The sequence below is a fragment of the Xenopus laevis genome, chromosome 3L (genome assembly GCF_017654675.1).
Source record: "Xenopus laevis strain J_2021 chromosome 3L, Xenopus_laevis_v10.1, whole genome shotgun sequence".
Lineage (NCBI taxonomy): Eukaryota > Metazoa > Chordata > Amphibia > Anura > Pipidae > Xenopus > Xenopus laevis.
The window spans coordinates 78,538,848-78,556,950 of record NC_054375.1 but is presented as its reverse complement, the minus strand read 5'-3'; the positions used below and the strand labels follow the sequence as shown (position 1 = coordinate 78,556,950).

At 37.1% G+C, this 18,103-nt stretch overlaps 1 protein-coding gene across 1 annotated transcript in view; it reads right to left on the bottom strand.

Moving 5' to 3' along the window:
• The window catches only part of LOC108711163 (putative interleukin-17 receptor E-like), a 40,463-nt gene that overhangs the window by 3,901 nt on the left and 18,459 nt on the right, over positions 1 to 18,103 (bottom strand). Inside the window, exons 5-9 of the mRNA XM_018252611.2 lie at positions 16,059 to 16,173; positions 12,871 to 12,915; positions 10,326 to 10,465; positions 3,431 to 3,502; positions 1,068 to 1,122 (exon numbers count right to left, since the gene is read on the bottom strand). Coding sequence (XP_018108100.2) covers positions 1,068 to 1,122; positions 3,431 to 3,502; positions 10,326 to 10,465; positions 12,871 to 12,915; positions 16,059 to 16,173 — 427 coding nt within the window. The remainder of the gene's footprint in view (positions 1 to 1,067; positions 1,123 to 3,430; positions 3,503 to 10,325; positions 10,466 to 12,870; positions 12,916 to 16,058; positions 16,174 to 18,103) is intronic.

The window sequence follows — 18,103 nt, the reverse complement described above, 5'->3', positions numbered from 1 at the left end:
CCTACATCTAATAACACAACATGTTTTTCAAGGCTTTTCCTTCTATGTAAACCAAAAGTACTTCCATGCCTGTGAGATGTGTACTGTAATTACTTTAAAGTAAGGTAAAGCATGCATTTTACCATTTCATTCAAAAGAGCCAGTCTAGTAACTCCATGGTATATGAGTAAAAATAAACATGCATATAATTAAGGATTTTTGTAGTAGATACTACTCATAAAAATATGGCCCATAGGTTATCAATAGGGGATACACCCTTTTTTAAAGAACAGTTCAATGTAAAAATAAAAACTGGGTAAATAGATGGGCTTTGCAAAATAAAAATTGTTTCTAATATAGTTAGTTAGCAAAAATGCAATCTATAAATGCTGTAGTGATTGGATGTGTAACATAATAGCCAGAACCCAACTTCTGCTCCTGCTTTTTAATTCTCTAACCTAATTCTAACTCTTTCTTAGTTAGTCAGCGACTTTAAGCGGGGCAACATGGGACATAACTGTTCAGTGAGTTTGCAATTGATCCTTAGCATTCAGCTCAGATTCAAAAGTTGTGACCCATGTGCCCCAACTCTCAAGCTCTCAAGTCACTGATTGGTTACTGACTGGTAACCGGTCACAGAGCTGTAAAGCAAGAAGTTGGGTTCTGACTCCAGCCTTTATAGATTAAATATTTAGCTAACTATATCTAAAAAAAATTTATGTTACACAACCTATTTATTTACCTAGTTTTTATTTTATTTTTACAGTGAACAATTCCTTTAAGATGGTATTTTTTGGCCAGTTAGTAAAAGGTTTAGCCATATGGAATAGCTGTTTTATTTGCAGTCCTACTCTTTGTAGTTGTCCATGCAGAACACGTGTATTTTACAATCACTTTTTCCTAAACGATCTAATATTTTTCAAAACAGCTTGGCAGGTTAAAAATATATATATATATTTGAGCATTTAGACACTTTTTCAATTTACCTGTTTCAAAAGTACAAAAGTTTAAACTAAAATTACAAACACTTTCAGACGCTTTAGACCACTAACATATTTTTAAAGCTCTTTATGAAATGTTTTACTTGCCATGTTTGAATGGACAAATCCGCACTCTTCTGGAGTCAGGAATCGCTGACCATCCCTGAAAAAAAAATCAAAATTGATGATTTGCTAATGTTGAAGAATTTGTAGAAAAACATTTTGAGCAAAATGCATTAAAATTTCAGTAGATCTTAAAGCAGATTTAAACTTTTTCAGTTTTAATGTTGCATAAAGATTTTTTTTGAGGGGGGTTCAGATTTGGGTGAATGTGTCATTTATTCTCCAGTCATTCTTTCAGTACAAACTGTGTGCATTAGTAAAAATTAAAAAGTGCACAATTTTTTTTGCGGCAGTAGATTATTTACTCATTTCTGTGACTTTGCAGGTTTGCAAAGCTTGTAAAAAAATAATCCGTAATACCCACAACAATGGTCAAAAAGATTGTTTGCATAGAGTATCTTTTGTCCTTTTTTATTACATTGCTCATATATAAAACACTAAAACCGGCACTTTCCTTTAACCTTAACACAAATGACTTTCATTAAAAAAGAAAATCTTTTTCTGTTGAGCCCACACATGCAGAATAATGAACCAGTTACTGGAAATAATTGATCCCAGTGAGAATTTAAACCAATTAATAGATTATTGAAAGATTCATTATCACTGCTGATCTTACTGGGTTTCAATTAAATTTATGGAATAAACATTTCCTAAAAATGGAAAAGTTATGGAGATGACAGATGACATCAAGTATCAGCACTCACATTTTCTTGTTTCAATTAGCCTCTTAGGTTATCAATCCAAAGACTTTTACAAAAAGATATCTGCGCTTTTAGGTTTGGCTTTTCTTACATGGGTGTTTAAAGTGATACTAACACTAAAAAAAAAATGCTCTTCAAAATGTTTATGCACATTAAAATTACCTATAGGTCATGATGATCATATTTCCGTGATAGGGCTTTGGTAAGTTATTGTTACTTGTTCCTAAACCTGGCTGTTTTGCCAACCTGACAGCCCATTCAGTTAGAGCTTCTAATGCTAATGGCACTACTGCTGCACAAATATGGCAGCCTCCTCATAGAGGAACATGAATCAAATTCAGTATCTATTTAAACTAGCTTTTTACCTAGTGGCATACCTTTTAGTTATATATTTTAGCAATTTCTGTGGCCTATTCTGGAGGTGGGAAGGCCTGTCAGGCTCTTTATGTTGACTGCTTTCGGGCCTAAATAATTTATATGACATGTCTGTAGTGAACTTAATGTTGCTTGTCCTTGTTCATGACATAGCTTTAAACTGATGGCACTTTTTGATTCAGGATCAGCTCCAACAGAATTACATCATAACTGAATAGACAAAATCCAGAAGCACACCAGAAATAGTTGCTGCATGAAAATAGGTGATTTGTTTAGCCCAGAAGCATTTCACAAACAAGGCAATGTTTCAGACCCTTCCGGGCCCTTTATCAAGTACCACTCACAAAAAAAGTTGCGCAACACAAAAGTGACACTATTTTGCAAGTTTTTTGGCTGTTGCCTTGTGGCATATTGACTTGTGGTGATTATTACATTCTCTACATTGTGGTTTTGTAGCATAAGCACTAATAACCAGTAGGAATAACTATAGTCCATAACTGTGCTCTGACCATAGACACTGCTGTTATAAAAGTGCTATTATAAGTAAAATAACTCCTTCTTTGCCACAGAATACTTAAAGGGATACTGTCATGGGAAAAAAACAAATTTTCAAAATGAATCAGTTAATAGTGCTGCTCCAGCAGAATTCTGCACTGTAATCCATTTCTCAAAAGAACAAACAGATTTTTTTGTATTCAATTTTAAAATCTGACATGGGGCTAGACATTTTGTCAATTCCCCAGTCAAGTGACTTGTGCCTGCACTTTAGGAGAGAAATGCTTTCTGGCAGGCTGCTGTTTTTCCTTCTCAATGTAACTGAATCAGTCTCAGTGAGACATGGGTTTTTACTATTGAGTGTTGTTCTTAGATCTACAAGGCAGCTGTTATCTTGTGTTAGGAAACTGCTATCTGGTTACCTTCCCATTGTTCTTTTATTTTGCTGCTGGGGGGGAAGGGAGGGGGGTGATATCACTCCAACTTGCAGTACAGCAGTAAAGAGTGATTGAAGTTTATCAGAGCACAAGTCACATGACTTGGGGCAGCTGGGAAATTGACAATATGTCTAGCCCCATGTCAGATTTCAAAATTGAATATTAAAAAAATCTGTTTGCTCTTTTGAGAAATGGATTTCACTGCAGAATTCTGCTGGAGCGCACTATTAACTGATTCATTTTGAAAAAAAAAACATTTTTTCCCATGACAGTATCCCTTTAAAAGCAATTACACCAGCTTTAACCATCCCACCCTTTTCCCATATAAAAGTTTATTTACCTCAATACATAAACACGGCAAGATTTCAGCATAATTCAAATTCACCGATCTTACTGAATTGTCTGCTTTTATCTGAAATAAAACAAAGAATAAAATGTTCAAGCATACACACAAGCTATTTTAAGCTTGAATGGTAACAATTTAAACCAATGCTGTTTCAGTATTAAAATCTTCTTCATATAAAACATATTAATTAGGTTAATGTAACAATGATAGAAAGGTTTAAGTACCAGGTTTAAGTGCCCATAAAAACCAAGGAGCAAGGCAAATGTACTAATTGTCTGTATGAAAGCACACTCCTAATTGGTTTCTATGGGTTACTAGGCCTGGGGCAAATATTAATAAATACAAATCTATACAGACATTTTTCTATGCATTCGCAAGACCTGATAGATATTTTCTCATGATCCCTCAAAATCATAATCTCCTTTGGAAATGTAGGAGGTTTTATAATGAAAGGTTTACTATAGGTCTAAGCACCAATAGCCACCAAGAAGCATTGACTGGTCACCTGTTTAAAAACAACCATCTGATTTATTGTTATGGGTTTCTTTATCAGAGCAAACTTTGTGCCTTTTATTACATGCAATACTGTTGGAGGTGCTAGTAGCTCAAACAGGCGTTGTAGCAAAAGCTGTGAGATACTGGTAAGATAATCAAGGGAATTTGTAAATGATGGATTGCCATGATGTAAACATGGGTATGATACTACTATCATAGAAGCGTTAAAAACCTTAAAGAGAAGCTGACACCAAAAAAACTTCTTTTAAAAAAATGATTCTTCATTTGAAGTTACCTATATGTCATGCTGACTGTTTTCTCCTTAAAGCTTTCTTTCACTTAATAAACCCAGTTCTGCATCCGACTGTGGCCGACTGTGGCAGCCAGACTCCTGCTTCCTGTCAGAATGTGAGCTCGATGATGTCACAAAGGGGGCGGAGCTTCCTCCTCCTCTCCGCTATATCTCTCTGGCATCTGTGAACCATGTGTGCTTTAGTAACTGATTTGCTAAGTACTGTAACTTGGTCATCATTTATATAGTTTCTTTATTATTATATAAAGTGTCACACTGTTTCGGTGACTTGCGGCTGCCGCTGCGGAACTGTTATGTCCTCCTCCTCCTGGGGCTTCTCCGATCCAGCCGGCAAGACTGTGGCAGCAGCTGAGGACAAACACAGGCCCCTGTCCTGGAGTCGGAAGGGCTCTCCTCCTGACGGGCGAGTGTTGGCGCAGAGAAGATGCGCACGGAACTAGCACGTCTCTTAGCGCGCAAATCCATCCGCCCTCCACCCAGTGCACCGCGTGATGTATCAAGGCCCGGCGAGCAGACTGTCTTCGGCGCTAAGAGACGTGCTAATTCCGTGCGCATCTTCTCTGCGCCAAAACTCGCCCGTCAGGAGGAGAGCCCTTCCAACTCCAGGACAGGGGCCTGTGTTTGTCCTCAGCTGCTGCCACAGTCTTGCCGGCTGGATCGGAGAAGCCCCAGGAGGAGGAGGACATAACAGTTCCGCAGCGGCAGCCGCAAGTCACCGAAACAGTGTGACACTGTGAGAAAGAGAATGAATATGCATTTATACTTCATTATATAATAATAAAGAAACTATATAAATGATGACCAAGTTACAGTACTTAGCAAATCAGTTACTAAAGCACACATGGTTCACAGACGCCAGAGAGATATAGCGGAGAGGAGGAGGAAGCTCCGCCCCCTTTGTGACATCATCGAGCTCACATTCTGACAGGAAGCAGGAGTCTGGCTGCCACAGTCGGCCACAGTCGGATGCAGAACTGGGTTTATTAAGTGAAAGAAAGCTTTAAGGAGAAAACAGTCAGCATGACATATAGGTAACTTCAAATGAAGAATCATTTTTTTAAAAGAAGTTTTTTTGGTGTCAGCTTCCCTTTAAGGCGTTGGTGTTTGCTGTGCATGCTGGGAGTGCTGGGTGCAAGGAGGGAGTAAGTGCAAATAACTGACTGCTGTGTGTTCTGTGAATTATCTGACTGAGACAAACAGCTTTTTCTTTTCTCTCTTTGGGGTAAACTAGTTGATACATTAAGTGCATTTACTTTCTTTTGTGTTTTAGCTTTAGAGGTCTAAGGGGAACATAAAAAAAAAAAATAAAGTTAATAAGGGTTTTTATTTACTGCTGGTAGCAAATAGCATTTTTTTTTCTCCTTTCCCTCTTTCTTCTAATTAAGGGGGAGGGGTTAATCAGGTAAATTCTGAACAGGCTTTGTGTGCTCTGGTTGAAACCTTACACTTGTGAAGGCAAAGCGAGTGTGGGAGCTGCTTAGCGAGTGTTGCATGTGATCGAAGTGTTGCATGTGAATTATGTGTTAAGCAGCGTTAAAAACCTTAAGGCGTTTAAAACTGAAAAGGTGTTGGTGAGGAATTACATTTGGGAGACTGTAAGTACCCAGTGTAAATATGAGTGGGTTTGCTGGTATTACTCAGTGTGTGTCTTGTCACATGTATGTGGTGTTGGAGCAGCAGTTCCATGCAGTATTTACATGTGAGAGATGTCGGTGGGTTTTCATCTTGGAATCTGAGCTGCAGACTCTAAGGGGTGAACTTGCAGCACTGAGAGCATCGGCAAACGAGGGGAATGACAGGAGGCTCGCAGAGCAACCACTGGCAGGGGCTAGTGGAGTGGGGGGAGGAGAGGGGCAGTGGAGGCTAATGAGGCAGGAAGGTTTGTGACAGTCAAGAGGGGAAGTAGGGGACAGAAGAGTAGGGGGGCTGGTCCACAGTTTGTCCAAAACAGCAAATTCGCCGTTTTGGCTGAAGATGCTGGGGAGGAAAACTCCGAACTGGCGTGTATGGAGCAGGCTGACTCTCGGAGCACCCCGGGAGGCAGTGGCTCTAATACGGGTGGTGGGGGGAGTGCAAGGAAGGAAAGGCAGGTTCTAGTTATAGGGGATTCAATTATTAGAAAGGTGGATAGGGTAATCTGTCGCAAGGCCCCTACATGCCGAACAGTCTGCTGCTTGCCTGGTGCTAGGGTTCGGCATGTGTTGGAACGAGTGGACAGATTATTGGGAGGGGCTGGGGAAGACCCAGCGGTCTTGGTACACATAGGTACCAATGACAAAGTTAGAGGAGGTGGTGAAGTCCTCAAAAATGATTTTAAAAAACTAGGTTCAAAGCTGAGGGCGAGGACTTCCAAGGTAATTTTCTCAGAGATATTACCTGAGCCACGAGCAACGCTAAGGAGACAGCGGGAGCGTAGGGAGATTAATGTGTGGCTGAAAGATTGGTGTAGGGAGGAGGGTTTTGGGTTTTTGGAGAACTGGGCTGATTTTTCAGTCGGCTACAGGCTCTTTGCTAGGGATGGGCTGCACCTCAATGATGATGGGGCAGCTGTTTTCGGAGAGAAGATGGCTAGAGGGTTGGAGGAGATTTTAAACTAGGTGTGGGGGGGGAGGGTTCAGTAAAAGATTCAGTGGTAGACAGGTTAGATGAGATAGTGGGCAAAGAAAGGGAAAATGGGGGAGGAGATTTGGCTGGGGATACTGTTAAGGATAGGGAGGACCACATGTCATATGTTCAATATGGTGCCAGTATTAAATGTATGTTTACAAATGCAAGAAGTCTGACTGGTAAAATGGGAGAGCTGGAGCTGCTGGTGATGGAAGGAAAATATGATGTGATTGGTGTGGCCGAAACATGGCTGAATGAGTCGCATGACTGGGCAGTAAATATCAGTGGCTATACTTTGTTTCGGAGGGACAGAGGCAATAGAAAAGGAGGAGGGGTATGTCTGTATGTTAGGCAGGATTTAAAAGCTCATATAAAGGAGGAGGTTATGTTAGAAAATGAGGGGGCAGAAGTCGTATCGGTGGAGTTCTTAACCAATTGTAAAGAATCCAGCAAATTAATTGTAGGCATATGCTATAGACCCCCTAATGTAAGTGAGGAGGAAGAGGCAAAGCTCCTAATGCAAATAGAAAAGGCTGCTAGTTTAGGTAAAGTAATGATAATGGGGGATTTTAATTACCCAGATATTGACTGGAGCAACGGTACTGCTAGATCAGTTAATGGGAACAAGTTTATAAACTTATTGCACGACAGTTTTTTAGCACAGGTTGTTGAGGAGCCTACCAGAAAAAATGCTATTCTTGATTTAGTGATCTCAAATGACCCAGAACTTATAGCAAATGTGCAAGTCATTGAACCCCTGGGTAATAGTGACCATAATGTTATATCATTTAATGTCTGGTGCAAAAAACAAAAATATACTGGGGCAACAAAAACCATGAATTTTGCAAAAGCTAATTTTAGTGCCTTGAGGGCTGCCCTACAGAGCATTGATTGGGGCATTAGGTTTTCAGCTAAAAACACAGAACAGAAATGGTTGTCCTTTAAAATGATATTAAATCATTACTGTTCTCAATTTATTCCCTTAAGGACTAAACGTAGAAGCTCTAAGAATCATCCTGTGTGGCTTAATACAGAAGTAAAGAAGTTAATGGGAAAGAAGAGAAAGGCATTTAAAAACTACAAATCTGTAGGGACAGAAGCTGCATATAATGAATATAAACACTGTAATAAATGTTGTAAATCAGCAATCCGGAAGGCTAAGAAAATAAACGAAGAGTTAATTGCGGTGGAGGTGAAAACTAACCCTAAAAAGTTTTTTAAATATATTAATAGTAAAAAGATGCAGGTTGAGAGTGTTGCTCCATTAAATAATGGTACCAGTATGGTTGTAACAGATACAGATAAGGCAAATGTGTTAAATCAGTTCTTTTCTTCAGTGTATACAATAGAGGAGTCTGGGTTCACAGGCTCACTTAATAACTGCACGAATGGTTCAGCTCAATCTAGTCTGTGGCTGACTCAGGATATGATTCAAAAAGCTTTAATACAAATTAATGTAAACAAGGCTCCAGGGCCTGATGGCATACACCCCCCGGGTTCTAAGAGAGCTTAGTTCAGTTTTAGACCAGCCCTTATTTCTGATTTTCTCAGATTCACTGTCATCTGGTATGGTGCCTATGGATTGGAGAAAAGCTGATGTTATTCCAATATTTAAAAAGGGATTACGATCTCAGCCTGGCAATTATAGGCCAGTAAGCTTGACATCTGTGGTGGGCAAATTATTTGAAGGCTTGTTAAGGGATCACATTCAAAATTTTGTCCTAATGAATGGCATTATGAGCAACAATCAGCATGGCTTTATGAAGGATAGGTCATGTCAGACGAATTTGATTGCATTTTATGATGTGGTAAGTAAGATTCTGGATAGTGGGGGGGCAGTAGATGTGATCTATTTGGATTTTGCCAAAGCGTTTGATACTGTGCCCCACAAACGGCTGCTTTCTAAACTAAGGTCTGTTGGGCTTAATGAAGTCGTTTGCACGTGGATAGGAAACTGGCTACAGGATCGGGTACAGAGGGTGGTTGTTAATGGGACATTCTCTACTTGGAGTAGGGTTCTTAGTGGGGTCCCCCAGGGCTCAGTATTGGGTCCACTTTTATTTAACTTGTTCATTAATGACTTAGGGGAGGGTGTTGTAAGTAATGTATCAGTGTTTGCAGATGACACAAAATTATCCAGCCCAATTAATTCCATCCAGGATGTGGCATCCTTGCAACATGATCTTGACAAACTGGCAATCTGGGCAGCTAAGTGGCAAATGAGATTCAATGTTGATAAATGTAAAGTCATGCACCTGGGATGTAAAAATATCCAAGCCACTTATACCCTTAATGGGACTGCACTAGGCAAATCCATTATGGAAAAGGACCTTGGAGTCCTTGTAGATGATAAACTTGGCTGTAGCAAGCAATGCCAGTCAGCAGCATCAAGGGCAAATAAGGTCTTGAGCTGTATTAAAAGGGGCATAGAGTCAAGGGAGGAGGGGGTCATTCTTCCACTGTATAGAGCACTTGTAAGGCCCCATCTAGAATATGCCGTACAGTTTTGGTCTCCATCACTCAAACAGGACATTATTGTATTAGAGAGGGTACAGAGAAGGGCAACTAAGCTGGTCAAAGGTATTGAAAATCTTAGCTATGAGGAAAGACTGGCCAAATTGGAGATGTTCACGCTGGAGAAGAGGCGCTTAAGGGGGGATATGATGACTATGTATAAATATATAAGGGGATCATATAATAATCTCTCTAATGCTTTATTTACCAGTAGGTCCTTCCAGCTGACACGAGGTCACCCATTCCGATTAGAAGAAAAGAGGTTCTGCCTAAATATTCGGAAGGGGTTTTTTACAGTGAGAGCTGTGAAGATGTGGAATTCTCTCCCTGAATCAGTTGTACAGGCTGATACATTAGATAGCTTTAAGAAGGGGTTGGATGGCTTTTTAGCAAGTGAGGGAATACAGGGTTATGGGAAATAGCTCATAGTCCAAGTTGATCCAGGGACTAGTCCGATTGCCATTTTGGAGTCAGGAAGGAATTTTTCCCCCTCTAAGGCAAATTGGAGAGGCTTCAGATGGGTTTTTTGCCTTCCTCTGGATCAACTGGCAGATAGGTAGTTAATAAAAAAAAGGTTGAACTCGATGGACATGTGTCTTTTTTCAACCTTACTTACTATGTTACTATGTTACTATGTTACTACTAAAATGTGGGTAGTTATGAGTGGAATTCACATGCATCAGGGACATAACATTAATTTATGCAGTAACTTGAACTATTAACAGTAGCTTGATTCATGGACTAATATTTCTTGGTTTACTACTAGTTATCTTCCTAATATTTTTATAATAGAAACTGCTACAGCCTATGTGACAGGTAACTGTAAATTTTCTATTTTTTATTATAATTCTCCTCACTAAGAAGTGTTTGGTTATAAACTGCTTTTTTAAAAACACCACTACCACATCTTCTAGTTCCAAAAAGTACATTTAATTACTATGAATAAGATAATTCACTAACCAATGCATGTGCTCCAATATCTTTGCAGATGAAACGCTTCCAGCAAAGACGGACATTATAATCAAATCCTTCAATTATATCTGAAACTTGTACTGTTATGGATTTTTTTTCTTCATTTATCGTGTAATCTAATTTACCAGCTGAAATTTTTAAATAAACATTAGAACATATCAGTGCAAGAAAAAGGTATTTATCACAAATATTTTAATATTAGCAAAATATTAAGAAGGTTAGCATGCACTTCTGCAAAAAACGTATTTAAAGCACTATGGGGCAGTTTTATCAATGTTTACGAGATGGGCATCTTCCATAGACTCCATTTTAATAAAATAATTCACATTTTTAAAAATGATTTCCTTTTTCTGTGTATGAAAACAAAACCTTGTACTGGATCCCAACTAAGATGTGGAGGCCTATTTATCAAGGTCAGATTTTATAGGTTTTAGAGGTTTTTGAAACCACGACTCAACACACTAAACTTCTCGAAAACCATGACCATGTCATGACATCAAGGGGCTGATTCACTAAGCTCGAGTGAAGGATTCGAATGAAAAATACTTCGAATTTCGAAGTATTTTTTGGGTACTTCGACCATCGAATTGGTTAAATTCGTTCGAATTCGAACGAAATCGAACGAATCGAACGAAAAATCGTTCGACTATTCGACCATTCGATAGTCGAAGTACTTCCCCTTTAAAAAAAACTTCGACCCCCTACTTCGGCAGCTAAAAGCTACCGAAGTCAATGTTAGCCTATGGGGAAGGTCCCCATAGGCTTGCCTGTGATTTTTTGATTGAAGGATTTTCCTTCGATCGTTGGATTAAAATCCTTCGAATCGTTCGATTCGAAGGATTTAATCGTTCGATCGAACGGAAAATCCTTCGATCGATCGATCGCAGGATTAGCGCTAAATCCTTCGACTTCGATATTCGAAGTCGAAGGATTTCAATCCGAGGGTCGAATTTCGAAGTATTTTTAACTTCGAAATTCGACCCTTAGTGAATCGGCCCCTTACTGTATTAAAAGATCAGAATACATCTTCTCTAAAACCATGGATGTCATGACATTTACTGTATTAAAAGATCAGAATAAAAAAGTACAAACGGAAAATGATGCTCTAAAAAAATACAAAAACAGGTATGGAACCTGTTATCCAGAATACTCGGGACCTTTGGACCTACTAGAAAATCATATAAACATTAAATAAACCCAATTAGCTGGTTTTGCTTCCAACAAGGATGAATTATATCATAGTTTGGATCAAGTCCAAGGTGCTGTTTTATTATTACAGAGAAAAAGGAAATCATTTTTAAAAAATTTGATTATTTGATTACAATGAAGTCTATGGGAGCATTCTGGATAACGGGTTACCGAATAACAGATCCCAAACCTGTACCTCTAAAAAAATCTAGTTTTTTGGAGAAACAAAAAACACAAAATGCCCTAACTGATTTAAAACAGTCCAATAGGATCAGTGCAGTTCCCATTACCTTCTATAGGACCTGGACAACTTTTACCTAGCAAAGTTTTGTATTAGAGGTATTTTGTGTTTTTTACACAATAAATCTAAATTTTTTAGAGCTTTTAAACAAAAATATAGGAAAACCATGATTTTGCCCATTGTGAAATTTTTCATGTAGAATACAGCCATGATGTCTGTTTGACTGAAAACACTCCCAGCACATAATTTCCACCACTTGCCTTCCACATCTACTATATCTTTAAAAGGGGGTTTTAATTATGCACTGCAGTCAAAAGGGGATTTTAGTCAACCAGATTTGCAGAATATCTGACCTGAATAACTGGGAGAAAGATTCAACCCTTAATAAATCTGCCCCTTCATGTATATTAATATTTTGAAGAGTAGTTTTTTAGTGTCAGTATCACTTTAAATAAAACCATTAAATGATCTTCTACATTTACCATACATTTAAGCTTTTTATGTTACTGGAATGATTTTCTTTTAATTAGAATAGACTGGCGATGATACCATTCTATTTGACATTCTATTAACATTAATTTTCTAGCTGTAAATCACCCTACTTGTCACATACATTAAAGTCTTGAACTTTCATGAGATCAGTTTGACAGTGAGAAATCATAAAATCTTGGGTCCCAAAAAAAGAGAACTCTGACAGAGGCTTTTTGCAGACCAGAATATTCAGCATTAGTTAAAGTTTAAATAAATATTTATATTATTACCATACATAGTAAAATGATACTGGAAGTCAAGGAAGATTTATATGATGACATATAGCTTCCAGAACTCCAAAGTGCATTCCTTCTAATTTTCAGTAGTAAAGTGATAAAGTCTTATTAGAAAAAAAATTTTTGTTTAGATTCCTTTAATTAGGTAATGGACCTGTGGCTTGAAGCAGTCATAGAAATAGTAAAATTCCCAGATACATTCTGTGAAGCACATTATCCCATATAATACATAACTGCTATTATCATTGTAAAATAATATCATACAGAAGACCACTACACACAACAATATCCATAAGGATTTAATAAGGAAACAGCAATATGTATCCTTTTAACTTACCTAAACATGACAATATGTTATTTTCTACATCTTTATTGTCACAACCTAGAAAAAACAGCATTAAAAGGTATGTTTAATATTCTTACTTCAAATAAATAATTAATAATATATTCCCAGTATAGGGCATATGCTATGGTTCATGTTTGTCATCGCCAACCATCTTGCATGGGGAATGCACTTAGACTCAAAACATGGCAGTACTAAATAACTTTTTAATGAAAATTGTGTTTAAAAAAGTACAATTAGGGGTAATGCCAAATTATATTTTCATTAGCACGCCCGTAACCCATTATTGATGTTTTCATTCATTGATTTTCTTCAAAGGAATACATTTTATTTTAATGGCTGGAAGAATTGTAGATTTCATTCCAGAAGTTAAAAAACAGGATTTCGATTCCTTAATAAAGTAGGATCGCTCTATATTTATCAATGCTCAGCAATCATGACTTTTCTACAAAAAACTCTCTTTACCCACTGTGCACAAATGGAGTCATTGCAAGTATTCAACACCAGCCTTACAAGCCCCACGGGTGTGTATGGTTTCATTTCAAGATGACATTTGTGAATGTTTGCCATGCTGACAACCATTCCTGCTGTATATAATTGAAGGCTATTAAGAACAATTCCATGTGTTTTCTACCTGCTACAAAGCTACTAACTGCTGGTATATATACTAGTGTTACATTCAAATGTATTTCTGTGGCCTTTTTTTAAAGGAACAGTTGTGTAAAAATAAAAACTGCTTAAATAGATAGAATGTGTAAAATTAAATATTTTTCTAATATAGTTAGTTAGGATGTCTAACACAATAGCCAGAACCCAACTTCCTGCTTTTCAGCTCTCTTTTCAGCTACTTGAAGGGGGGCCATATTGAACATAACTGTTCAGTGAGTTATGACTCATGTGGCCCCCCTCAAGTCACTGATTAGTTACTGCCTGGTAACCAATCAGTGGAAACCATAATAGCTGAAAAGCAGGAAGTAGTGTTCTGACTATTATGTTAGACATCCAGTCACTCCAGCCTTTATACATTACATTTTTGCCTAACTAACTATATTAGAAACATTTTTTATTTTGCACAGTTTTTATTTTTACATTGAACAATTCCTTTAAAGCTATTGGTCAAGACACTTTACTAAGCTTTATGCATAGATGAGAGACCAATTCACACCTTCTCTGGAGAGAAGAAATTGTTATTACTCAAGCTTCAAGACTATATGAAACACATTATGCTATACAGTATAACAGTATCTTTATATTTACTTCTTCCTCATGTAAATACTGCTTTTCACTTATTTATTAAGCCAGTATTACCCAGGAGGACAGGAGACCTGGAGCGGCATGGTGTGATCAAATGTGCCTTGCGCTTCGTTGTGCCCCTAAAGGTACTGAACCCTCAAGTAAACCTGTGCCTGCCCAGATAATATACAGAGAACAGCATTTTTGAGTGAATGCACATAACATAAAATAATTCACATTGTGATCATTGATTCAAGCTCCTCTATATAAAAATGCAGACAGAGGATCACACTCACAGGACTTAATGCAAAAATTCTGGTGTTTATTGGAGCAAAAAGCTGATCACCACTTTGGGGTTTTTTTTTTTGTTTTATCTGAACAAGTTTGATATTTAGAGCTTGTGAGGTACATAGACCTAAGAAAGTGCTGTACTCCATACTTCATTGTCAGTGACAGATGTAAAGCACAGGGATCCTCTTCCTGCTGTACCACAGCTGTTATGCACAACTGTTATTTGTAATAAGAGCCATAATTGCTGAGGCCACAGGTTGGAAAAAGACAAAACCCATCCCAGTATAGAACTGTGGATTTCTTAAAATCTAGACATTGACATAACATAAGTAAATACTCCACAATGGTAAAGTCAAAGAAAAAGAAGAAAATCTAATCTAGCATTACTTTCACTGTGATCTGTAAATATACTCAGAAATGACTGATTATCACAAAGGATATAAATCTCTCAAGGGACTATAGACCACCCACTATGTTGTAGAGTGTAATGGGAGACAGGAACTTTATTTTAATAAAAGTTAGCAAATACAAATGTTATTCTTAAAATAGCAGAATCTACAGGTTATTATTACCAATATTTCAACTTCCATCATGACTCTGCTTGCCTGTTTGAGCCTAGAAGCAATCCCTTATCTGATCCTAAAGAAAACATTTTTTTCTTGTATGCTGTATGTTTCAAGTTATGCTTGAAATGTGCATTCAAAATAAAGAGCAGTATTGTGCTGTTTTACGTTCCTGATGTGACATTTTTTTGTCTTTGCTTAACATGAATGAATCATAACAATAAAACGTTACATACAGATCATTTCCCCCTTCTGTACTTCTAATTCCTAAAAATGTACACCACTGCATACTGTATATACATCTGTAGTATATGTATACGTATATGTATATACAAAAGTATTTAAATACATAAATTACTTTACAATATAATAGAAAAAGAGAAGCAACAAGCTGAACATGTAGAATTTGGCACAACTGAAAATTGCATTTAAGGGGTCATGTTTTAAACGTGGTGGCAACAGTCTTTGGGTTTTGTCTCAAGATAGCTTCCACAGGCGTCCTAATCATTTAATACAGCTCTCTTATCTTGTAATAATCCATTTATAAGAAACCGTTGGCTTAATGTAAAAGGGACTTGACCAACTGGAAATGTCCAAGTATAACATTCATATGGTAGGAACAAGCCCAAGCAGCAATTACTGCAAAATGTCAAACCCTTTATCAAGTGTGGTTCGACATCCGAAATATGTTGTGTAAATAAACGCACTTTGCAGTAATTGCTGCTTGGGTTTGTTCCTACCATATGAATGTTATAGTTGCACTAATAACATATGGACGGGATGTGGAAGAGGAAGCCATGATAGAAGGTTTGGCAGTGTATGGGCAAACAGTTGTTTATGGAAATGTCCAAGGATGATAACAAAAAAAGTTTGCTGTACATACATTGGGCACAGTTGATTAGGCCTTCTAATGGTATGGCATACTCTACCTTATATTTACATTTTTAACCAAGGTGTGTAAGATAAGTAAATTGTAAGAAACTGAGTAATTTACTGGCACACTATAATGATTTTGTGCACCTTCAGTCTTTCGGGTTCAAGGCATATTTTCGATTGTGTTTTGAAAGTTGATTTTTTTTCACTCCAGTATCTTACCTTCAACACTGTGATACTTTTCTAGTTCAACATAGCAAAAATTTGGCAGTGTTTTCATGGTCACATATACTTGTTGACCAATACTGACTTCAAAGCTGTTAAGCTGAATATCAACCTGAAAGAAAAAGAAAAATCTTACAAAGACATAGGCACATTTATTTGAGTCTTTTTCTGGTTGGTTAAAAAGATTATTGTGAAGCAGTTGACACACCATTTTATTGTATCATTCTTGTGCCCTATGCATGACAGCTTTCTGCAAGCATTAAAAGAGTTGCTAAATTCATCCATAAAACCAGAAATACATTTTAGCTTTTAAATGTGTAAGATAAGAATAAGATAAAATTATTCTTTTGCAAATTATTATTCAAAGTGGTGAAATTTCTAAGCAAAGCAATGCCAATGAATTAGAGTAATAGCCAAGTGCTACCCAATGGCATAAGTAAAACACACCAGGCCTCCTCGGAGGGGCTTGACACACACATCCTCCCCTCAGCAACTAAACCCACTTTCCTTCTATTTTTAAACTAATTGCTGATTGGTTGCAATATAACACTTGTGTTAGTAAATGAGCCACTTTGCAGCCCACCCTAAAAGTGACCCATATCTTTTAAAATGTAAGAACATTAGTTATCAGGTCAAATATTAGATATGGTGTGATAATACTAACATTCTCTCTCATAAAGAGATGATGGATCTACAAGCTGCTTTAGATATCAATTTGAAAAACGCATTTATTTATTTATTTATTGTTATTTATATAGCATGGACATCTTCCACAGCACTTTACAGAGAGTGCAGAAACCCAAACAGGCACAGGAAGAACATACACATCTTGTGTGATCTATGTAAATGTAATTTTACATTCAGCACTACCAAATAAATAATTTCTTGGTAATAACTATCCTATTTACTATGAGAGAGGTTTTCATTAGAAAGCCATGCATTACTTTATACCCTATGTATTTTTATGTATGAGAACTAAACCCAGAGCGTTTCTGTTACCTGGTGTGTAAACATGAGCCTTTTTGCCCTATTCAGCTTGAATGACTGCCCCCATTGCTACACAGCAACTTATTTATATAAACAAATGCAAAATGCAATTTTTACCAATGCATGGCAACAGAATATTATATTTAAATGCATATAATACCCTTTCAATTTTTAATGTTATTGGCCCTTTATGTAGTATATGCAGTGGATATATAAGTATGCCTAAACAGAAGGCATACATTGGCCACAAGATGGCAATGATGTTAATGATCCAATGAGGAAGGGCTTAAATAGTAAAAACTGCTCCATATGGTGTTTTTAACCAGTTATTAGTATATATATATTATATAATGATAACATATAATTACAATAACTATGCACAGTAGCAAATATTAAGGAGGTTATTTATTAAACCTGATTTTTTTCTGGTCTGGGTTTTTGGGGCAAAAACTAATTTTTTTTTTTAGATATATTATATCCCCAATGCTACAAAAACCAGAATCCAAAAATCTGGCATCTCAAACCTGTCAACGTCATGTATAATTCAATTTCAGATGTCCCAATTTGAATATATGGTCTGCACTGGGTTTAGCTCGATAATCAGAAAAATTTGGGGTTTTCAGGAAATAACCCAAAAAAATTGAGCTATTCTGGGGGGAAAGTCGAAAAAAATTTTGTTTTTGTGATGGATTCAGAGTTCAACGCAAATTAATGCAGAAAAGCATCAGTACTGGTACCATTAAAAAACAAGAAAGCTTGTACACACTGGTTGTTTGCAGAGCAACAGGACTCCTGACCTGACAATGTGAATATGTTCTTTTGAACAACACTCGAAGGGCTCTGAATAAATATATGTATGTATTTCACTATTTATGGTCTGTTTATAAAAACAGTGTAATTTGCATGCAATGCACCAATATGGGTGGTAACAACAGCATTAATCTTTGTTTTTAGCAAACTTAGGTTACGAAGACCCAAATTACAGGACGATACCTTATTCTACTGTTGATCAGTCCTTGTATAGTCTGCCATGTATATAAGAATTATTATGCATT